Source organism: Antedon mediterranea, chromosome 10 (genome assembly GCF_964355755.1).
Source record: "Antedon mediterranea chromosome 10, ecAntMedi1.1, whole genome shotgun sequence".
Classification (NCBI taxonomy): domain Eukaryota; kingdom Metazoa; phylum Echinodermata; class Crinoidea; order Comatulida; family Antedonidae; genus Antedon; species Antedon mediterranea.
In genome coordinates, this window is record NC_092679.1 from 23,994,971 (window position 1) to 24,019,727 (window position 24,757).

General features: G+C 30.0%; 1 protein-coding gene across 1 annotated transcript in view; it reads left to right on the top strand.

Annotated features, from left to right (window-relative positions):
• The window catches only part of LOC140061187 (ral GTPase-activating protein subunit alpha-2-like), a 37,891-nt gene extending 15,523 nt beyond the window's left edge, over positions 1 to 22,368 (top strand). Inside the window, exons 22-42 of the mRNA XM_072107677.1 lie at positions 43 to 171; positions 277 to 402; positions 805 to 972; positions 1,071 to 1,181; positions 1,417 to 1,485; positions 1,879 to 2,004; positions 2,580 to 2,760; positions 3,039 to 3,109; positions 3,308 to 3,517; positions 3,668 to 3,821; positions 4,188 to 4,339; positions 4,665 to 4,846; positions 5,285 to 5,392; positions 5,900 to 5,971; positions 6,421 to 6,544; positions 10,143 to 10,295; positions 10,385 to 10,543; positions 12,675 to 12,802; positions 18,678 to 18,796; positions 19,103 to 19,318; positions 20,390 to 22,368. Coding sequence (XP_071963778.1) covers positions 43 to 171; positions 277 to 402; positions 805 to 972; positions 1,071 to 1,181; positions 1,417 to 1,485; positions 1,879 to 2,004; positions 2,580 to 2,760; positions 3,039 to 3,109; positions 3,308 to 3,517; positions 3,668 to 3,821; positions 4,188 to 4,339; positions 4,665 to 4,846; positions 5,285 to 5,392; positions 5,900 to 5,971; positions 6,421 to 6,544; positions 10,143 to 10,295; positions 10,385 to 10,543; positions 12,675 to 12,802; positions 18,678 to 18,796; positions 19,103 to 19,318; positions 20,390 to 20,574 — 2,943 coding nt within the window. The 3' untranslated portion in view covers positions 20,575 to 22,368. The remainder of the gene's footprint in view (positions 1 to 42; positions 172 to 276; positions 403 to 804; positions 973 to 1,070; positions 1,182 to 1,416; positions 1,486 to 1,878; positions 2,005 to 2,579; positions 2,761 to 3,038; positions 3,110 to 3,307; positions 3,518 to 3,667; positions 3,822 to 4,187; positions 4,340 to 4,664; positions 4,847 to 5,284; positions 5,393 to 5,899; positions 5,972 to 6,420; positions 6,545 to 10,142; positions 10,296 to 10,384; positions 10,544 to 12,674; positions 12,803 to 18,677; positions 18,797 to 19,102; positions 19,319 to 20,389) is intronic.
• Positions 22,369 to 24,757: the final 2,389 nt, after the last annotated feature.

The window sequence follows — 24,757 nt, forward strand, 5'->3', positions numbered from 1 at the left end:
CATAACTGATTTTTTTACTTATTTATCTTTTTATTATTTTAGGAGATAATCAATATTATCATACAGCATTCGGCTCCAGCGTTCTTCTCTTGCCAGTTGCCAGGGGCAACAATGTTGATTTTAGATTTCATCCAGGCAGCCAACATGATTTCAGCAACAATAGACTTGGATGTAAGTATACTCCCAACGAGGGAATTACTTGGGCTGGCTCAAATTTGAAGTCTTAAAATTTAATATAACTTTTGTTTGACGTACTCTTTGTTTCTTTTTCTCCAGGCACCAAGGACTGAAGCTATTTCACTAATTGGATCACTGGTTTGTTTTCCTAATTTATTTTGTGAGATACCGTTACTGCAACCGTCCTCAAAGGAGATTTCAACTATGACCTGTGGGGATGTAAAGGTAAACATTCTATATATTATTTCCTTAAGATTTATGTGCCCAAATATGGTAGTGATATGCTCAAATATGGTAGTTATATGACATCATCATGTCCATATATGGGCACATCACTTTTTTTTGTCACATAAAATTTGATAGTGTAGACAGAGCTTTATATAGCCTAACCAGGAACACAAGTCAAACTGGTTAAATTTTATATTCAAATATATACTCAAAATCAGACTAAACTTTTTTTTATATTGCCTTGTAAATGAACGCAGCACACCGTCTTATGAACTTGTTTATCTTTGTAATTCATTCTTTATAAATGTGCCAATTCATTCTTTTTGTATTCGCATTTTCTGCAATGAAATTGATTCAACAATAATATTTGTTTACAATAAACTTTCTACATTTTTTAAGGACCATCTTATCACAATTCTGCTGAAATGTGGTCGACGTGAACCAAGCTGTGAGGCTCGTTGCATTGCTATTTGCAGTATCGGCATATTCCTGTTTGAGGAACTTGTACATTGTACGTTTCATTACAAGATCAAGGAAGCAATTAATGTCTTACTAGCTTGCTTAAAGGTAACACATTTCAAAACAAATCAGTTTGAGTTGTATAGTGATTACAAATTTTTTAATTTGTACGAAAAAGTGTTTTAAAATTTTTTTTTAAATTTCAGTTTAATTATAAACTTGTTGCTCAAGTGGCGTGTGATATGTTGTTACTTGTGAGTAGCAGAGCAGATAGGCTGGGTCATCATTATCCAGAAATGCCAAAGAAAATTATAGAGGTATTGTACTGTTTTTGTCTTAAGTTCAACTTTATTTACACACTGAGGGCCAAATCTTCCATTCAAAAATACTAATTAAACAAACTTTAAATATAAAAAAAAATTTAAAAAAAAATTTCTTAAGTTTAAATGACTGGTAGAATTATGAATAAATGTTTGCACTAAGTGTTAAAGTAACATAAGTCACTTCTATGTATAAATATATTAATAATCTATGTATTTGTGTTTGTATTAGGTTCTTTCAATGACAATATCAGGTTTACAGTTAAATACTGAACTCAGTGATGTAGATGAAGATAAAAAGGTATATAGTGTTTCATTTAATAAAATAAATAATATATAAATTACAATCTAGACTTTGTTGCTAACATACTTTTAAACCAATCAAACCAGATCTGTTAATGCTACCCCTATATTACAATACAAGGCCTAACAAAATGTTTTCCCATTTTTTCTAAAATGAATTTTTGAGAAATGAATCTAGACCACAGCATCAATTGAGTTGGTCAGATTTTTTGATTTTTTTCTTACAGCATAAATACACTGTAGATTCACTCATGCATGCAATTTCTAATGCAAAAAAAAAAGTTGGTTTTTTAAATATATGTGAATGAATTGCCAAACAGCTCCTATCATTTTTTTGGCATGGAAATCCAAATACGCCATTGATTACCAATTCTGTGTTGTTTTTGTTTAGTTTTTAGTGTCATTAATGTTCTGTTTGTTGGAGTGGTGTATGGCAGTACCATTATCATCATTACGAGAACCAGCAGAAACCAAGCAATCCAAAGAAAAGGCTCCAATTATTCAGACAGTCTTCAAGGTAATTCTTACTGATATGTAAAGCTCTTTCTTACTTGTTGACTACTAGAGATGAGTGTACTGCGTTGAAACACCGGTTCTTGTCAGATCACCAAAGTTAGCGGTTGACCTGATGGGAGGTTATACAAAAATACTACGTTGGCTGCTGTATAGACTGTGTAATGATAAGGGAATGGACTAGTATGTGATAGGCATGGGTTTGAGCCATACTGATTGTATCCTTAGGGAAGATGCTTTACTCTCATTGCCTTGTCCTTCAGATGGGACGTAAAGCCGAAAAAGATGTGTTGATTTATTAAGCGCTGCACTGGCTGCCGTAAAGGGCTTAATCTGAATTTCCCGCTCAATTACAGTACTACCTTTACCTTTTATTAAATGTAGAATCATCAGAATCGCCTTATATTGTGTTATGATGACCGCTTGTTTCTTGTAGATTGTCCAGTCATGTATTGTGTTATGATGACCGCTTGTTTTCTTGTAGGTTGTCCAGTCATGTATTGTGTTATGATGACCGCTTGTTTTCTTGTAGGTTGTCCAATCATGTATTGTGTTATGATGACCGCTTGTTTCTTGTAGGTTGTCCAATCAGTAGCAGAAGGACTTGAGGCAGGAACCAGGAACAGTATCAATCTGTCGGAGCTATCATCACCTGACTACGATCCACATGTGACCTTGGAATCGTTAAAGGATGTTCACCAGGCGTATGTCAGAAGAAGTCCAACGCACTTTGACCCCAATGACCTCTTACCTAATGAAGGTATTCAACTTGTTTTTATTTTTGATAATTTATGTATTAAAAAATAAATTTTGAGGTCTCACTCAATTAAAAAATAAAAAAACAAAACAAATATTTGATTGATTTTAAATTTAGATTTTACGTCTTTTAATTCAAGCTGGATTTTATCTTAGGAATATAAACAAAATGTAACAAGTTTAGTTTGAGAGAAAGAGAGAGAAAGAAAATAAAAATATTTACAAAGAAAGACATACAATGTGATATATGCTCTTCTATTTTTAAATTTGTTGTTGTCACAGGTAAGCCATCTATAGATGTTGAAGGTACTATTGACCAATCAGTGAGGGTTATACGTCTGGCGGCAACCACAGTAAGTGAATATGTTTTTATAGAATATGGTGATAGTGGTGGTAAAAATGTGCACACTTATTTTTTAAAGACTCCTTTTAACTGTGGTTGACAAAAACGTTAATGTTTCTGTATGTGGGGTGTGTCCATGACAAAATAACTAATTGGTTTAAAATTATAAAATCTTTAAAAATACAATTATATTACATTGATACTACAGGTCATGTGTCACCTTGTCAATCATTTAAATCAATTCCCATTGGACGGAGGATCAGCATGCTTGACTGCGAGCATCAACGAGTATGATGATATTCCTGATCTTGAACTGGATGAGATATCTCCCTCTATGTTCCAGTCGCCAAACATGCAATTCTTCGTTTACAACGAATCGGTTCTAGTGTCTGTTGTTGAGCTACCTGAAAATTATCAAGTTAGTTTACTTTTTTCTTTGAATCATGGAGTTATAGCTTTGAAGGTCTAAACTGAAAACTGTTAAAATGTTTACATGCCAACTGTACGCCTTTAAATCATACTGATGAACATTGTGTATACACATTTAACTTTTTTCTCTGTTGTGCAGTATGATTTTTTAGATGGTGATATGACAGGTGACCTCACTACAAGGTCAACGAGAGCTAGGCTCATCATACGAGATTGCAGTGGTAAATATTCATGGGATGCCGCTATATTGTATGCTACGCCACCAGCTCCTGAACCAACTCCGACTGCCACCGGTGAGAAAAGACAATCAAACTCAAATTAGCAAAAGAAAATGTTCCTATGAATTGGACCATATTTGACCTAAATAAATAGATAATACAGTTACATAATCACTTACATCATTTTTTAAAAGTTACATAGTGTTACACTTTCCATGTTCAAGCTTCCAAGATCCCTATTCTCCTCCCACTCCTACTTAACAAAACTAATTTCTAATACACCTTATCTGTATTCACTGACTCCCCAGTCATCTTGTCTTTTCTGAATTTGTCATTTGTTTTCAAGCATTACAAATTCAACAACCATGTACAAACTCTAGCTTTTTATTTTCTTTGGATGAATAGCTTGAAATAACTCATCATGGTTTTACTATTTGTCAGGTACTCTCCGTCCAGGCTACATCAATACCAGAGCATTATCACCTATAGAACAAAGTGTTGAGAGTACAACACCAGGACACCAGAAACAAAGCCTTGATGACTTACCAACATGGGAAGAAGATGAGACGGGAAACTGTGATATGATTGATGAGGTTAATAAGCTTTTATATATCTTTATTAATGTTTATTTATTTGTTTAAACTATGTACTAAAGCTCTGTATACACGATCAAACTTGTATGACAAAAAAAGGTGTGATGTCACGTGCCCAAATATGGTAGTGATATTACATCATCGTATCCCATTTTTCAACACATAAAACTATTCTATCCAATGCACTCATAAGCATATATTATTTGTTTAGTATGTATAGATAGTATATTTTAAAATGGTTTCTAATTAGATATGGTATTTATGATATCGTTAGCAGAATGAATACTGTATATGTTTACTAAACCTTTTTGTTTTTCTTGTATAGCTTTTACAATACCTTGGATACACAAGCAGTGAATGTTTACTGAGACCAGGTATTCCACTTAATTTGCCATCACCTGGTCCTGAACAGATGCCAGTGGATCTTGAATCACTCACTACGGAGAGTCTGCTACTGGAGAGCAGTCAAGAACAAGAGTACTACAAACAACATAAAACAGACAATAGGTAAATGATATTATTTAGGAAGTTTTGAATTATTTTCTTTTTATTTAAAAAATGTTCATGAAATTAAATTTTTCCTCCAATTGCCAAAATTAAATTAAGTAAATTATAAAAAAACTTTTGATTTAGCATGATGATTACTGGTTCTCCAGGTGTCCATAACTGTATGTAATTCTACTATGCTGTTTTGTATCTGCACATTTTATTCAATATCCCCTGAGCAATTATCACCCAGACAACAACCCCCATAAGACAACTACCCTCTTTAGAACCCTCTTAGTAGGAGAAGTTGTCTAGTATTGGGGACTTTTTGATTTCAGTGAACCTGTATGACGTTCACGTCCATATGAATCGCAGTCGACTTTATTTCCATATTTCTGCAAAGCTAAGAATTATGCAACATATACTTTTACAAATATATTGTATCAAACTTTATTTCAGAATGTCGGCTGAAGTTTTGAGTGAGACAGCATGTAAGGAACCATCATCCGCATTCCAACTATGCCGTCAACTGTTTAGTCAGTTAGGCTTCATGAACTGGGAGAAAAGGTAATTATTTCAAGACCCTTTTCACATCTGCATAATTTGTTGTAACCAGGTTTGATTTATTACACGTTTCATACAGAAGAAATCTTGGGAGAGAAAACATAGTTGTGCGCTATTTGATTACTATGATTGGTCAGTTTAATACCAGGGTAATATATATGTGCGCAGTAACAACTTGGGACTTCTCAGAACAAAAACAGGCCTCTCATTGGTGTGTTTTTTACAAAATTGTCTTCACACTATGCAAACCTGGGTATAAGCTAAGAAATCATCTTTTATTCAATGATTTCCAAATCAATCTAAGTTCCATTAAGTTTTTTTTTGGTGGGAATAACAATAAAGGCAAACAATTTACATTAGGTTTTTAAAAAAAATATATAAATTTGTGTTTAAATACTATATAATGTGCAATTTATTATGGATTTATTTTTAACTCAATTAAACAACAAGAAATTACGAATCTCTTTAATTTTGCTAGATTATTAAGTATTTATTCTTTTTTATCAACAGACCTCAGATGGGTGTTTTAAAGAAGAATGATAAATTGGCGAGGGAACTTAAAAACTTAGATTCAAGACAATGGTAAGTAGTTACTGTATAGTAGTTTAGTTTTCTTTTGTTGTTGTAAGTATATAAAAGAGTAATCTATAATTTACAATGTTTTTATATATTGTTAATTCATCAGATATTATCTATTGAACTGATATGGTTTTGTTTATTACAGTACAGTACATACAGCACTTTATGTTATGTTATTTATTTATTATTCAACATTTTTTGTTTTGTTTTTGACGTTATCAAATTTTTATTTTCTTTTAAGTTCTGTTTATTTAAGTTTCTGTTTATTTGTTAATTTTGTAGCTTAAGTTAGTTAAGATAAAAGGTACCAAGCTTGATTAGCTTCGGCTATATCTTGGCTACCTTTTGTATTAAATTGTTTTTTGTTTGATACAATAAAGAAGAGAGAATAAAGTTGTGGAGAATATTTGGTAAATGGTGGAACATGTCTAATACATGTTGTTTGTTTTCAGCCGGGAAACACACAAAATTGCAATATTTTACGTAGCAGAAGGCCAAGAGGATAAGAATTCTGTACTTCTGAACAATGGGGGCAGCAGACAGTATGAAGACTTTGTAGCAGCTTTGGCATGGGAGGTGAGTTGAATATTACACAGATTATAATTATTTATTTATTATAATTATAAAGGTGAAAAATATTGTTGCCGATGCATTTTCTACCGTTTACATATTTGGAAAGTGTCTGATAAACCCATTGGTTCTAAATAGTGCCCTCTAGTGTTTCCAATGCATGTTTTACATTCTTCATGCCTGGAAAGTGCTTGGCTAACCTGTTGATTCTAAATAGTGCCCTCTATGTTTGTATGTATTTTAATTATAGCACCCTCCGCTGTTTGGCCATGCTTTCATAAAGTCCCATGATATTTAAGTTTGTTGAGTTTGGATGTGTAATTAAAAGGAAATGAGCGCTACAACGATCTTACTACAAAAAAATGATTATGCCCTCTACTGTTTGGCTATGGTTTCATAAAGTCTGTCAATATTAAACATTTCTAAGTAATAGGATCCCTGTTCATTGTTTAGAGTTTAGATATGTAACTAAAAAAAATAATGATGGCCCTACGATACGATATTACTATATGAGAGGTGGCAACTTTCTCCTGCCTAGATAGTTTACAGTAGGCCTATTTTAAGTCTATAGAGTGAACTACTGTAAAATAAGTATGTCAACTTAGGGACCTCAGTATACTATCTGTTCAAGGAACCATAATACATTGTATTTTCAGAATTCATTTTTTTGGGAATAAGCTTTCCATACAAATTCTTGAAAATTTTAAAATGATAAACTGACTGCAATTCTAAAAATAGTTCATCAATTTCTTTTTAACAACATTTTGATGTACTTTCCTTAATGACTATACCAGATGAAACCATATATCAGATATAAATATTTATAAAATTAATGGAACCTCCTCTCATACTTGTATTGTAATCTGCTATTCATTTTTGATGATGAAATTAAATGTTTATATTTTAATTAAGTTGTGTGTTCCTTTTCGGGGGTTGATTTATAATACATTAAGATTGATTCCACAAATGTTTTCATTGAAAAAAAACGCTTCTTGCTTTAATACGTAAATGATTTTTTACAATAAGTCTGCCAACAAACAAAAATGAATTTAAGTATTAATTTATATCATACATAGATTAGATAAAATAATTTTATTTTTGAATAAATAAAAAAATTAAATGATGTGATTAGGAAACAAAGTTGCTCTTGCTTAAGATGTAAAATTCTGCAAAAAAAAATTATCGAATTTAAATTTAATTTAAATCATACATAAACAAGATCAAGTATAGTTATTGTGTATGTCGAAATAGAAGAGAAGTTAAATTAATTAATATAAAGTGCTTTAAATAAATAAAAAGATCTTGATTTAATACATAAAGATTTTTTTAATAAGTCTACGAACAAATAATAGAATTTTTATTAATTTAAATCACATAATCTAAAATATAATTATTGTGATTTTTTAAATTAAATTAAATTAAATGATATAAAGTGCTTACTAAATAAATGAGGATAATTTAATTCATAGATTATTTTTTCACAATAAATTTTCAAATAAATAAAATAATAGAATTTAAATATTATTTTATATCATACATAGACTAGATAAAATATGATATTATTCATCTTTGAAGAAACAAAAAATTGACAAAACAAAGTTGATATTGCTTTAAGCTGTAAAATTCTGCGAACAAACAAAATTTGCAATTTCAACTTGTACATAGTCTACTAAAGTACAAAGTATAATAATTGTGTGTGTATAAATGAACAAGAAATTAAATTAATTGATATAAAGTGCTTCTAAATAAATGAAGATGATTTTGTAAAAGATTTTTTTACAAAAGGAAAAATAGAATTTACATAACACTAGATAAAACATGATGTTATTAATTCTGCAATTCTGAATGAACGAGAAATTGAATTAATAGATAATGCTAACTAAATGAAGATGAGCTATTGTTATCTTTTTTTATTAAACTAAATGGAAACAAATTGAATTTGTATTATTATGATATAATAGGCAGCCATCGGTGATCTCCATTCATCATACAAAGAAGATAAATTACTTTGTAAATTATATAACTCTAAATGAAAACAGATTGAATCATAAAAATATACGTATTTTCTTATAGAGATATGTTACCCACCATTCTTAATTATTTTAAAAATATTAATTTGCCTCTTTCTGTTTTTGTATCCTTACTGCTCCAACTGTTGGTGGGGAAGTAAAACTCTGACATTTCCATAGCTGGGGTGCACACAATTGAAAACGCCCGTGTTGATTACCCAGTGTGTGTAAACTCCCGAGCTATGCTATTAAATGTTAAATAAAGGGGTAGACTTGTACATTTTTAGCCCTGTCTACACTATCAAACTTTATGTGACAAAATGTGCCCATATATGGACATGATGATGTCATATATCACTACCATATTTGGGTACATCACACTTTTTTTGTCAAACTAATTTGATAGTGTAGACAGAACTTAAGATTGAACTCAATTCATGTGAAAAGACGAAAAACATAGGCAAACCGAATCATTTTAATGAAATTAAATTTTAAAATAGCCATTTGTTTTCCTGACATTGGTAATGAATTATCATATGAAATAATAAGACTCAATAATTTTTTTTTTACTAACAAAACTTTAAATGGTTATGAAATACACAAAAAAAGTAGACAATTGATTTTGAAGACAGATGTCTGTTGGATGAGTCTTAATTACAAAAGCTAATTATCATTGAGAGATAGTGCAAATAATACAAATCGTCAACAATACAACAAATAACCTCATTTTTTAACATTTAAAGGGGTGGCACATTATAAATGTTTTATTTTTGAACAAATTTGATAAATTTAGTATACTATAAGAAAATGTTAAACTTTTATTGTAAACATTTTGATTTTAATTGAACCTACTTATGACAATGCATAAAGCTAAATAATGTTTATTAAAATTTAATAATCTAAAATTAGCATTTAATAATACTGTACATAATAAAGATATTAGAAATGAATTTATTTGGTTTAAAAAATATAAGAAACTGAATTTATTTGGTTTAGTAATATAAATATATAGCAAGTATGACATTTTTTTTTTACTTTGATATATGGGTCAGGTCTTTAAAGTGAACTTTCATGTATCTTTGTCATGTAAAGTTTATTGTACTTCTGTCTATTTAGCCTTTTCATGATTATCCTAATAGTATACAATGTGCCGCCGTAATGTTGTATCCAGTGTTCCATCTGTTACTCCGTCTCATCATTTTCAATTTAATAATTTGGAAACAACAACTAAATGTATTATTAATAATAATAATAACAATTATTGTTAAAATTATGAATATAATCTTTTCCATGGTTTAATTACTTAGTCGTGATCCAATAAAGATTCAATAAATGTGTGTTTGCTTAAATAATTCAAATATAAAAATAGATTTCTGCCCCTTTTTAAATGTATCTCACTTACTCATCTATTACATGTATCAAATGATTACCTTCATTTTCATTTCAATTCACATTTATTCAATTAATGAAAACTATAAACAATGTAAACAATGTAAACAACTAAGAGTGGCAAGTTAGAACTCTCCAAACAACCAACTATTATTTAATAATACATTTAATATAAGGTGATTATGTATGTTTGTTTATATTAATAGGTTGACTTGGCTAAGCACCCTGGCTTCATGGGTGGGCTTCAAAGAAATAAAAGTACCGGTGACACGGCTCCTTACTACGCCACGTCAACGATGGAAGTTATCTTCCATGTTTCAACTCGTATGCCATCCAGTCCTGATGATCTCAATAAGAAAGTAAGTTCAAAACCTTCTATCACTAATTTTATGTAGAAACATGAAAGCAAATGGATATGCTCAATGAATTTTAAACATATTTTTTGCAGCTAAGGCACCTGGGAAATGATGAAATTCATATAGTTTGGTCAGAACACACCCGTGATTACAGACGTGGTATCTTAGCAACTGAGTTTGGTGATGTCATAATTGTTATTTATCCATTAGCCAATCAACTGTTCAGGATACAGATTTTAAGAAAACCAGAGGTATGTCAACTTTAAATTTAATTAATTTGATTTGAATGTTGGTTGCATTTTGTTAATATTATATACCCACAGCATTGTCATTTTTTTCAGTAATTTGCTTTTGGATTTATATTTAATGTATATCAAAGAATATAAAAGACATATTTTTACACTAAAAATTTAAAAAAAAGCTGAAGAAGAATATACTTTCACTCTTATATTGCACACTAATTGTAATAACTTCTATATACCGCAAAGTGGGGTGTTTATTTGGATAAATATGGTATAAGATATAAGCAACATACATAACTGTGTGTGGCAACGTTTCATGTCTAGTCAAAGACACAACAAGTCCATTTCCGCTAATCTTATATCCTAAGCATCTAACTGGATATAGGACAACTTACATAAATGTTTTATTTATTTCCTATTTGGCAAAAATTTGAATAAATAAAATAAAAGTAACTTTAAATATAAATATTTAATGTAATATACACCTTATTATTAAACCAGGGATAGAGAACTTCAATTAGACTATTTGATTTTAATCCGGAGAGAAGTCTTTAAATGGAAATGTAATCGAATCAACAGTTGGAAATCAACACAACATTGAATAATAATAAAATATGATTGTAATCACTTTGAGTAGAGATCATGAATTAACTAATCAATCCAAATTGAAAAAAAGGTTTACTTAACAATTATAATAAAAGCTTTACATTGATATTATAATGACACAATTCTACAATGAACATTTAAAGTACAAAGAATCCAAAAACAATTAAAAGCATATAGAACATGCACTAATCAATCCAGTCTTTGTATTCCAATCCTCATTTCTGAAAGTGCTCCAAAAAATGTATTATTATTGAAATTGTACCAATTACTTATGTCCTTGGTAAAGAGATTTTATCTTCTTTCTATGTCTTTTCCACGAATACTTTTGTATGCACAGGATTTATTAGGGTTGTATGGAATTGCTTATCTATCCATTTATCTATCTACTAATACAGAGAAGTTTGGAAAGTGCTTTGAAATATTACTAATGATCAAAACACTGTATGATGGTGAGATGATGTTTTCCCAACTTGAATGCGATTACATTTGAAAATACTAATTAGCATGTTCTCAGGTGGATCATGAAGCCATGAATATTAATGAGATATTTGTTCTTATCTATCCACTACTATGTAGGTTAATAATATAGGAAAGTGCTTTGGAAATATTGCTGATATCTATATGCAGACCTCCCTTGCAAAAAAGAAATATTGGGAGGCTTTAGAGGGCGCTATAATAATACATCAAACCATAGAGGGTGCTATTAGTCAATTGGTCAACTCATGAAATATTCTTACCATCCAACTCATAAACATTCATTATTTGTATACTATTGCATGCATCCATACACCTAGACATAGCGCATGTTATAACATACAATAGGCATTGGCATGCTTAAGGTGGAAAGTAGAGTAAAATTTCTCAGGCTTTGTAATGTTCATAAAATTGTCAATAACAATGCAGCTCCATATCTATCTGAACATTTCTCACGGACATCCACAATCCACACACATAACACACGCCAACGTAATGTTAATCTGGTTTTACCTCTACTTAAAGGAAATAAACAGTCTCATTCTACTTTTTTCTTCTCTGCTATCAAAGACTGGAACGCTCTTCCATCAAACTTAAAATTAATTTCCAACTTAACTACCTTCAAATCTCATATTAAAAAACATTTTGAACGCAATATTTTATATTTAGAATAATTTTGATAACTATAATGGTCTTGATTACGTGCAATTTTTCTCATTTCTTGTTTGCTTTCTCTTTTAATTTTTCTGTTTTACTGGGCTTTATTTTAATGTATATTTTTATATTTATAGTTTTATTAATGTTGTATTTTCTCTTGTTTGTTATGTGCAATTTGGACCCCATTGGAAATGGGCTGGTTTTTCCGGCCTAATGGGTGTTCCTGATGCTCGTTATTTTGTCTTTTGTCTGTTTGTTATTTTAATGTTGAGCATCAAATAAATTCAATCAATCAATTCAATCAGGGGATACTTTGTTTTTTGTTTTGTTTTTTGTTTTTGTTTGTTTTCTGACTGGCCTTAAAGTAATACATAATTAAACAGCATGTTTTTTTCCGTTTCAGGTTCCGTTTTTTGGCCCATTGTTTGACGGTGCAATTGTAGACCACAAGGTTTTACCAGAACTAGTGCGTGCCACTGCAGTCAGTGCCAGCCGAGCTAAGCGATCGGTTATACCATTATATCAGAAATTGTATCCTTTCAATTAAAAATGTTTTACATTTAGGGAAAAGGTAAGTTTTTTAACATCATCTTCTAATATTTTAAGCACCAATGCATGTGGTTGGATTCCTGGGTATAAATGCTAGTAGTCCTTACCTTGGCTCCAGCAATGTTGTTCAATGGACTACCAGTTTTAGAGCTAAACATAGTGTGAATCCATATGAACAAACACAACAAAATGCTATTTCTCTAATACTAATTAATATCTCTAACACAAATTTATTAATTAAAACTTTGAATAGGCCATTTCACAGTTTTAATAAAGTAAATAATTTTTAACAAATAATTTTTTGTGTTAAATTACAGTTTTTCGGGTAAATTTTTTTAAATTTTAAGTAACATATTAGAAAAAATGTTTTTTTTTATGGTTTTTCAGGAGAGCAATATATATTTAATATTTATGTATACTTTATCCTGCTGTAATCATGTCGATATAATTCTAAGTAATTTTTTTTTTCAAATAAATTATTGAATATTAAACATTTCCATTTATTCAAAAACCTGAAAATGGAAAATAATGACAAAGGGATTATGTATCATTTTAGCTTAATCCCAGCTTAATCCCAGCTTATAATACTGAATGAATATAAGAATACAGTTATAAATATTGAAACTGACTGTTTAAATAATTTGTAACATAATCTGGCTTTTGGATTAATGTAAAGGGTGGAGACAATAATACCTAGTAATGGTTTCTCCTAATCAACTGCATCGGGGCTTTAGAAATACTTAATTTAATATGCAGAAATATTCAGAATCGTCACTTATTTAAAGTGGAGTGATTATCTCTGTATCTCTTAATGCTAAAACCTAATGTTAGCATTATGAGATGGGTTATGGGATGTTTATAACCTATGATTCATGCCCTACTGGTAATGCTAGCATTATGAGATGGGTTATGGGATGGTTATAACCTATGATTCATGCCCTACTGGTAATGCTAGCATTATGAGATGGGTTATGGGATGGTTATAACCTATGATTCATGCCCTACTGGTAATGCTAGCATTATGAGATGGGTTATGGGATGGTTATAACCTAGGATTCATGCCCTACTGGTAATGCTAGCATTATGAGATGGGTTATGGGATGGTTATAACCTAGGATTCATGCCCTACTGGTAATGCTAGCATTATGAGATGGGTTATGGGATGGTTATAACCGATTATGGGATGGTTATAACCTATGATTCATGCCCTACTGGTTAATTGCATATAGTGCTGTACCATGCGTTACATCTTTACTTTATGAGAAAGAGTTCATTATTTTGGATTAAGCAAGACAGTTACTGTATTGTAATAATGATAATAACTTAGTACAGTATGATTCACACCATATTAGGTTATGTTTAATTACACATGTATGGAAACCTTAATAAAACTATTGAGTTGATTGGACGTCCAAAATCTCCTCTCCCCCACCAACCACCCCACCCCACTAAAAACATATTGTTAATCATCGCTGTGTGAACATGGGTAACATTTCAATTTAGAAGGTATCAATAACCTGTTAGTGGCAGTAATTATTGCTGTTGGTTTTGATCGAATAAAATAAACAGAAAATAAAATAAGATTACTATCAGTATAGTGAAACATAAAAATAAACCCCAGCCCCCTCTTTCCCCTGCCCAGAAAAACTTTTTATTTACCTTTCCAACCTTCCTCACCTTTCTTTTTAACCTTTCTGTATACATAGATACAAACCTTACACAAAGTAATTAATACTTAATATTTTCGCCAAAGTCAAATATCAGATACCAAATTCTAATACTCGTTAATGTACTCATTATAGGCAGTGCCACGTTGAATCTTCTAAATTAGTGTCTTGCTTATAAGTTGCTTGTGTGAAGTATCGCACGCCAATTACAATTATCTGTGCATTGTTATTATTTAAACCATTCATTCTTCGCCAAGGTCACATGATCAATTCCAAAAAGTAATATTTACACACGAAAAAAAAAGCATTACAGAAATTACCCAAGGTTGTTCGATAAAAGGAATTTGGCGTCGACGTTACGGATAATGGGTGCGGAAGTAGTTACGATACTTACATTATCGGACGCATTGTATTGGATTGTGAGATAGGGGACAAATTAACTATCGTATCCGGTAGGATTAGTGACTGTTTGATCAATTGACGTCGTTAAAAATGATGAATTGCTAATGTTGTTAAATAATTCACATGATAAAACTAAACCTTTTAATATTCAAAAAGTGATTTTTGCTGTGGAGTTTTATAATTGTATTCATTAATTTTAATAATTTACTCACTCATTGTAGTTTATATTTGTTTTACCCTTGAAATCTGCTGTATATGTCACATATGTCACATCAGACATATGTGACAGTATATATTAGTATATGTGACATCAGACTTCATAGTTTGACTGTATTGTATAGAGAGTTTTTTTTTTTTAAGCTAATATTAAATAATAATCCCGATTTAAACAATTTACAAAACCTAAGGCGTTTCATGGAGCCATTCTCAGAATAAATAATGAATTTATTGTCAGAAATATAATATATTTCTTTATTTTTAAGATTTTTTTTTTACCAATCTTTGATTTATCTCATTTATTAGTTCACTGACCAGTTCACTGACCACAAGCCAGGCTTTAAATTGATTAATGCAAAAAAATAAATAAACTTAAAATAATTTAATTTATTAAAGTAACAGCATAAATGTATCACTTCTTTTACAACTAAGTAAAAGTTTTTCTTTTTCATAAAAATTAAAGCCTAGCAAAGTCATAGAGCAAGTACTCGTAATACTTAAGAGCAGGTCTTAATTATCTTGTAGAACAGACAGAAATATGCAGAATTACGGTTTTAGAATCATTACTAAAAAGTAAAATGTAGCCCGAAGCAAGGCCAACTGATTGCTCTGTATAAATTTCGCAAACAAGTAGTCGGCGTGCGTATTAATGATTATTACGGCACAAATTCCTCAGCTATAATCATTACGATCTTTCTTTAATGACGGGAGTGTTTGCCGCTTAGTCATGTGACCTTTATTAGTGGTTTAGTACACTTATATTATTCTTATAAGAAAATATATATATATTCCATTTGTTTTATAAATCAGTAAAGTATATTCGCATAAACCTGAATAATGTCAACTGTAAGATAGATAATATAGACATAATATAAAGATAATAGTAAATTTGATAATCAAAAGTTCTCACAACAATGGTCGTCTTAAAATCTTCAAAATGTGAACAAAAAAATAAAAATTCATACCATATTTAAAAAGATTATGAAAGCAATTTAAATTTGTCCTAAAGTTCTTAAGTAAACTACATAATTATTATTATTTAATTTTTACAATGCATTTGGTTAAGTTCTTTGTATATCATACTGTACAATTGTTCCCAAAAGGCTTTCAAACACATGGACTTTAATGGCATTTCCAATACTGAATTGTCTAAATTTAGAAAGTTTTTTACCATTACTAAAATAAAAGATATTATTATTATCATAGAGATATTATATAATATCTCTATGTTATTATAAAGAAAATAAATATTAAGAAAAAAATGAAATCTATTTTGAAAGAACAACCAACGTTTATTTCTTTCTTTTTTTCTATTCATCATAAGCATTACATAAATAAGAAAAGTACAAAGAGAAAAAAAAGATTTGAAAGAGGGAATCTTGGAAGCTTATTATTATTATTATTATTATGAAAATAAATATTAAGAGGAAAATAAAATTTATGTTGAAAGAGTAAGAAGCAAAGTTGGACACGATAGATGAAATCTAAATAGACTGTTACATTGCAATTAAGATACAATAAGAAGATCTAAGTGTTAATAGCTTTACATGAAAGACAATGAGCTGCTAGAAATTACCGATTGGCGACAAACTTTGTTGTTCACGTCCCTCTGGGTATGTATACTGAGTACATTACCACTTAATTAGGTACGGTTCATAGAACATGAATAGATTCTAGACAAGGAACGCCAACTAAAACAATATTTACTCAGACAAATGAACATTTAGTTATGGAATGGAGAAGATTATACCATCTGCTAATAAAACTTTTTACTTTTATTGTTTCGTAAGTGTCTTATGGCTTTGTGTATTTGTAATTAGGTAGATTATTGCGGAAGCCTTTGTACTCTGGTATGCGTATATTTATGAATTAACTCCTGAGACATCAAATGTCTTTAAATAGTTCTGTACGTGATTAAGTATACTGTTCTTTATATATTTTTAATAAACGATTTATTATAAAAAAAATTTGAAAAAGTAATAAATATAATTTATATACAAAATTCATTTAATTCTGATAATTTAAATTAATAATAAAACAACAGCAAACATACACATTAAAATATTATTTCTTTTTATATTAATATGATTGTGGTTGTAAGTAAAAATACATATAAATTAAAATTTCTTTTTTTTTTAAATAGAAATCATAATAATAAATGAATTTGATTTTCACAGTGTTATATTATATTATAATGTTATATCTTATTATTATGTTGTATTCACTTAGTTATTTAATTTATACTATTTATTTATACTTATTCAAAAAAATCAAAAGAATTGTATGTAACTACGGTATGTTATGTGGAAACAGGGAACAAAATTAAATTGTAGACCAATCAAATATTTTCTTGAATATATAAAAAGTACAAAATAATTTATATAATTAATAATTATGAATGAATAGGAACAGAATTAATTTATTTTATTTTCTTTATAAATTATTATTATTCACTTATAGGAAATTTAAGTATGTTTACTATAAGTAATTTGAAAGAGGCAAAAAAGAAAACGATAGACCAATCACGAACAAATACTTTGTTGACAATGTCATTTTAAGAGTGTCACAAAGTATCGTGCTAACGCTATTTACACTTCCAGCTGGTCTTTTAAACCATTCATAAGCCAAAAAGAAAGACGAAATTAAACCAATAGTTTCTAGTGTTTGTACAATGACACAAAATATACGTTTATAAGAACAACCAAATTACAGTTGGTTTATCTATTGTTAAGTACTATATTTAGCTACCAGCTGCATCTCTCTGTGCGTGTGCATAAGTGTGTGGAATTTTTTTTTTTATCATTGCTATTTTACTAGTCTTTTTATTCCATTTATAATTCCAATATTGTAGATGCAATTATCATGCCTTAGGCAATGTGTCATTTAAAATTTGAATTTTTTTTTATTGTTTTGTTTTGTGAATGTAAGCTTGTAAAGATGCGTCACTTGAGAATTAATTAAATTAATAAACAGCTGGACATATCAAATACAACTCGCTTTAAATGCCAATTAAATTGGTATCATTCACCGTTAAATTCAAAAGTTGCCATTTTTTTAAACACTTGTTAGCATGTCAGTATTTACAGGTTTATATGTGTATAAAGTTGCAACATGGAAAATACTTATAAATGAGTTCATTGTTGATGCTAATATTTTTGTAAATGCTTTTTTTTTTATATTTAGCACATGACTTTACTTAACAAAACCAGTTAGTTAAAACATCCAAATTGTGTAAAATGTTTAATTTCAAATGAAATTTTGTTCAAATAATTTTGTCTAAAAATGTATTCTTTTATTTTTGCTAAAAAAGTTAATTATTTTCAAATAAGGCAATTTTATGTATTTTTTCCCCCTTATTTTGTTCTTCCAAAATTTACAAGTTTTGTAAATTTTGAATTCTGTTCTACGTGGAAATTTTAAAATTAAAATTTACAATTTAAATAATGTCCCATTTATCTTTTTATGTAATACTTGTTATTACTTTTTAATCCAATTTCAATGTATTTCTGGATTTATAATAAATAATAATATTACATGAACAGACTGTTTGAAACTTAACATAGAACGTGTAGCTTTGAAGAAAGAAGTGCCAATCTTGATAACATTATAACCAATCACAAGGAACCAACAACCTTTGAGGAATTCTCCGCCCAAGTGTTTGCGCCCTCACTCAGTCGTAACATCAAGCCAGGTAAACAATTTAATTTAGGCAATTGACCATTGCATTCACTATTGTAAGCACCACTGTGCCTGTTTAAATGAGAGCCATAGTAAATGGTACCATATTGAATAAAACCTAATATTGTAAAGGTAGTACTTTTTAAACAAAAAAAAAGGAAATTTGAACAGATAGACATAGTCAAGACTTAAGTTCCATCAATAATTACAAAACCAAGCAAGAAATGCTTTTTTCTATCCTTATTATTATATAATAATTATTATTCAGAAGTCATTCAATTTCTCAGATGTGAATTATTAATTTATGTTGTTTTTAAAGGTGTAAAATTCATTGTTGGCAATAAGCTGAAAGATCCAGATTCAGCCAGCTTAGCAGCAGCCATTCTTGATGCACAGATCAAAACAACAAAATCGCAGAAGTCATCTCGCTCCAACAGTATTGGTCATTTGGATAGCAGTACTAAAAACCGACGCAGTTACCCTAAGCTTGTTCAGACTGTCAGTACAGCTGCTAGGACGGGCTTAAGCCAGCTAGGTAATAAAGTGTTATTTGTAATTGTTTCTAACCTGTAGCCTCCGATCAAGTATATTACGCCAGGCGATTCTCATACAGTATCATGTCTAAAACCACCAGTATCGTGGCTGCTAACTGCAACAGTCTAACAAATACCATGAACGCCTACATTTAAACTTACATTAAATCCATAACAATAAACAACAAAAATGGTAGGAGGAGAGGGTCGAAGCTGAACAACCCATAACGCTGAACAAGTGGATTTAAGAAAAAAATAGAGGGAGTCCAAGAGTACAATGAATTACCATGTCTGGCCCTCTTTTTCTTTCTCTTAGTGGCATCTACCCATGACATGTTGATAATCACATATCCATTTCTTTATTTCTATTCTCTTCTATAACTTTTTTGTCTCTGTTAAACTTTGCGCAATAAAAGACAAGATATTCAAAAATAATTTCTTTGAGTGTTTTAATAATCAATACATACAGTGTTTCTAATTTGTTTGATCTGATTTAGTTTTTTTGGCTTACTGTAAGTATAGAGTTGCATTTACGATAATTTTGCAATGAACTCTTAGTTAAATGATCATGCTTCTATTTACCAGCTCTGCCTTACATTTAGAGTAGTTACTGAGATTACAATAACAATCATACTTTGAAACTATAATATAGATATTGGTATATTTGATTGATTGTTGAGCTGCAGGTTCTTGGCGTTTAATGCCATTTCATCATCTTTATGATCTTATGTACTTTTTTCTCTTTTCAACAGGTAAAATTGCAAACCAAAATCAAATTGAAATATTTGTTTTTGTCTTTTGGGTTCTTCCCTCCAACTATTATTACTTACCAATAGTTATTACATATTTGAACTTACAATTTTATACCAACTTACACAGATGAGCGGTCATTTTTTAAAGAAGTTTTTTATAAAAATCTGTATGCAATCTTTATTTTTCAAATTGAAATATAATTGTATATAATATTATTTTATGTAGCATTATTTGCTTTATTTCCTCATAATAAACTTATTTTTCTTTTTTTAAATTGTTTGGATGTACACTTTTTAAATTACTTGTGTTTTTTTTAATAGGCAAGGTAACTGAAGACCGAACAAAAATAGACGATAAGGGACCAGTTGAGTTTACCAATTCAGCACCGGGGGACACGTATGCACCCTTTCCGAAAGGCCGTACCAAATCTAAACGAGTAGTCTCTAACAATTCATCAGAAGTAACGCCACCAGAAAGCCCGACATCTAAAGGGTTCAAAGTTTAATGGTAGTTTTATCTTGTTCTTTTTACCATACCATTTTATTTTAATTATATTATATATATTTCAAATTTATTTATTTATAGCAATTCTAGTTTTCTGTGTCAACTTTACAGCAACAAATATTTGTTAAAACTCTGTCTACACTATCAAACTTTATGTGACAAAAAAAACTGAGGTGTCCCATATGAACACAATGACATCATATCACTACCAGATTTGGACACATCACATTTTTTTGTCAAACTAGACAGAGCTTTTGGACCCAAAATTAATTTCAATGTAACCTTTTACATTTTACAACAGAAATTTTAAAAACACATTTACTTCACGGACAGCTAGCAAATAGAAATTTATGTTCAAAGAAAAGTAACAGAGCCCTCACTGATATATACTAATTAATACATTGAATTTAAATTCATAGGAGAATAGCCTGACTTGCAGCCTACTTAGGTGACTTGCACACTGGTATAAACGACACTGTCTACAATTGCCAAATTACATAAAAGATGAAAAACAAAACTCATACAAAAAAAAGATAAACCATTGTACTCACTCACCCAGTTACATTTATAGAATCATATTTTCTTTCTTTTTTTTAACTAATGCAAAGATTAAATTAATTTTTAAAATAAAAAAACAAATCAATTAAAAAAAATTTATATTTTAATTTAATTTATTTCAGAATTATTCTATGAACTTTTATATGAAACAACTATACATTCTCTAGTATTATTATTCTGATTAAGTTCATGTTATATTAAGTAACTCTATTGTCACAAGCAAAATAAATTATCATAACATCAGCATTGTCACTAGATTTTCCAGATATAGTAATGCATTATAAATGATTCATTGAAAAATGTATATCAATACCGGATGCACTTATGAAATGATCATAGATTATTAAAACACTTTTTTTTTCATGGTATTTGAATTGAGGGCGCTCTACCAAACTGACCATCAATTTGGATCTCCACCATGTTGATGTGAAACATTTAATATTTTAATTACAATTTAAATTAATTTAATTTCCACTGCACATACAATATGTCAAGTACAAAGAATAGAAGAACCTTGTTTGGTCATTGACATCTCTTGGTCTTTATATTAGTGACCTCTATTCATAGTTTGTTTGCTAAAATCAGAACTACATCACCTTCCCTTTCTGTTAGATCTACTAAAAACGGATTGATCTCCACCTGTTTCCATAGCGACAACTTGTGGAAGAGCAACTATCATGTTCCTTTTCTCCTTGTGATATCTACTCGCAACAGACTGGTTACCACGGACCTAAACCTCTTCCTATTCGTCTTATAGGCATCTACTCTTTTAGTGGCATCTACTCGTTGAAAACTGGTCAGCGCAGATCATCACCTCTTTCTCTTCCTCTTAGTCGCATCTACAGTACTTGTTTCAGATTCATATCTACAGTATCATATTCAGACCTCAACCTCTGTCACTTCCTTTTAGAGTGACTCGCATCTACTCGTTTCTCTTAGTGACGTCTATTTGTAAACAGTTACATGGTCTTCGCCTCTTTTTCTTTCTTTTAGTGGCATCTACTTGTAAGATATTGATAATCACAAATTCATTTATTTATTTCAATTCTCTTCTATAACTTTTTTACTTTGTTGAACTTTGCACAATAAAAGACTAGATATTCAAATTAGTTTTTTTGGAGCCATGTTACGATCAACTTAAATATTTACATTTGTCATAAAAAGCAAATGTTATTTATTTAGTCTACTTAATGCATTGGTATTGTTTATGTTTATCTGTTATAGAAATAATTTACATTGTAATGTAGAAAAATCAATGAAAATCAGTATTCAGGACATCATTATCTATATTTGCTGATGATAATGAATTGTAATGAACTAATTTATGATTGGTAATTAATGTTTTATCATGTAATTAATTTAAAATGTAACAAAGAACTTGTGTAGTGTTAGAACGTTGCTATCTTAATTCCTTGTGAAAAGGTTGAGTGTACTAAATTTGCTTTCTTTGGAGACTTTGGATTATGTATACATTGGATTGCAGTTACTGCAGTAGCTACATTCTTCACTCAAATATTAGTTTGTTCCAAGTTTTTTGAGACACTGAGTTACTGCAATAAATGTGTATGATTACCAAATAAGGGCTTGCTAAATCATTTCATAAACAGGTTGATGAGTATACAAAATATGATTACTGCAGTAACTATAAACATGGTCACTTATATGGTAGCTTCTATACCTAATTCTCAGCATAATTTCGGACATGTAACTTACATTTTATATAGTCAGTACACATAAAACTAGGACAAACGTATAGATGTACTGTATCTGTTCACTTAGCTGTTTGTGTTTTTCAAATTAAATTTTCAATAAATCAGTGTTAGGAAAACCTGAAAAACCATGAATTTTACGTACGTCCTTGCATTGCGTCGATAGTGGGAACCAAGCTTAAAGAGCGCGTAATAAATGTTCGTTATTATTATACCCAGTACTCACACATAACTTTGACATGTTGCTGATTTCATATCTAGACCTATATATTGTTAATTATTTACTTTGACAAATTTTGTAAAATGCGGTCATAATACCACACATAAAATATTTATCTTTCATGATGAGTAACGCAGTAGTTTGCATTTTAATATACTTCATACTTGGAAAAATTATTTTATCATATTTCGAAAAATAATTTTAGTCTGCCGTCCTTTTCGTTTTTAAATAGCCAAGGCTATATACATATATCAAAATAACTGTACTATCAATTGTTAGATTAACGTGTTTTCTTAGAAATATATAGTCTATTTATTTGTATATTCCTTTACCATATTATACACTATATACCGGTATTTACGCATTAAATTTTTTTAAAAATAATAATAATTATTTCTCAATCACTCGTTATTATACAACATTTATTAATTTTACTTTTCTTTTATTTTATACATGTTTTACCAACATAAAAATCAGCAATATATTTTATAATTGCTAATAATATACAACACAAATATCTGTAAATATTATTTATTACTGTATAGATAGTGGTTAACGTTTATTACTGTATAGATAGTGGTTAACGTTTTCTATCAAAGAAAAAAAATGTAATAATGTAAACATAGCATTTATGATAATTTGTATGATGAGAATTTAAATAATTTTAGTTTTTATTTTAAAATGTCTTTAGCAAACAATTATCACCTTGTTTAAAGTTTTATCACTATATAAATTGGTACTGCATTTTGATATGTTTTATATTTTATTAGTTTTCCGATGTACATTCATTTAGGGGTGCTCGAAATGTATGTATGTATGTTGTTAACTAACTCCACATTCTGTGCCAACAGATGACTAGACGCTCGTCTTGGCACTAATCGGGCCATTTAGCAGGCTAAAGGCCAATTTACACAGGCGAGCCTCGTCTTGGCACTAATCGGGCCATTTAGCAGGCTAAAGGCCAATTTACACAGGCGAGCGCTAACGGTAATACAAATATAGAATCTTTATTCATTATGACCATTTACACAAAACTTGGAGAGGACGGGCTGTTGCCGCTCAGGATAGATGCAGATTATATGTGGGACAAGCTACGCGGTTTTCCGCTAATGCTTGGTTCCCACTAGCGACGCAATCTACGCAACGTAAGAAAATGTTCTTCTAATCATTGCGTTTGCCCCCGCCAGCGTGAAATCAAACATGCGATGTTTGCAGCACTGTTGCGTCGTCGGTTCCCACTTGTGATTACGCAATACAGTACTTTGCATCGATACGTCGCTGCGAACCACGCTTTACCGTTACCGCTCGTCTGTGTAAATTGGCCTTATGTTAGCTTCATAAGCTCAGTGATCGTGAGAACTTTTGCGAGAAGGAACCAACTTAACTAAATAATTAATAATTATGTGTAAACGGTTCCGACTCGCGAAGAAACGCTCTGTACTTTGTTGATCGTGTGAATGCACAGTAATGATAATGTAGGTATAGCGTTAACATGCCGTAAATACTGTCATAAATTGTAGCTCGTTACAAGTCTGTTTAAATGTGAATGCAAAGTTAAACGAGAATATATTCTATTATTATTCACTTTTCTGCTATATAGTATACATGTATATACTGTATAGTATGCTATAGTATACATGTATATACTGTATAGTATGCTATAGTATACATGTATATACTGTATAGTATGCTATAGT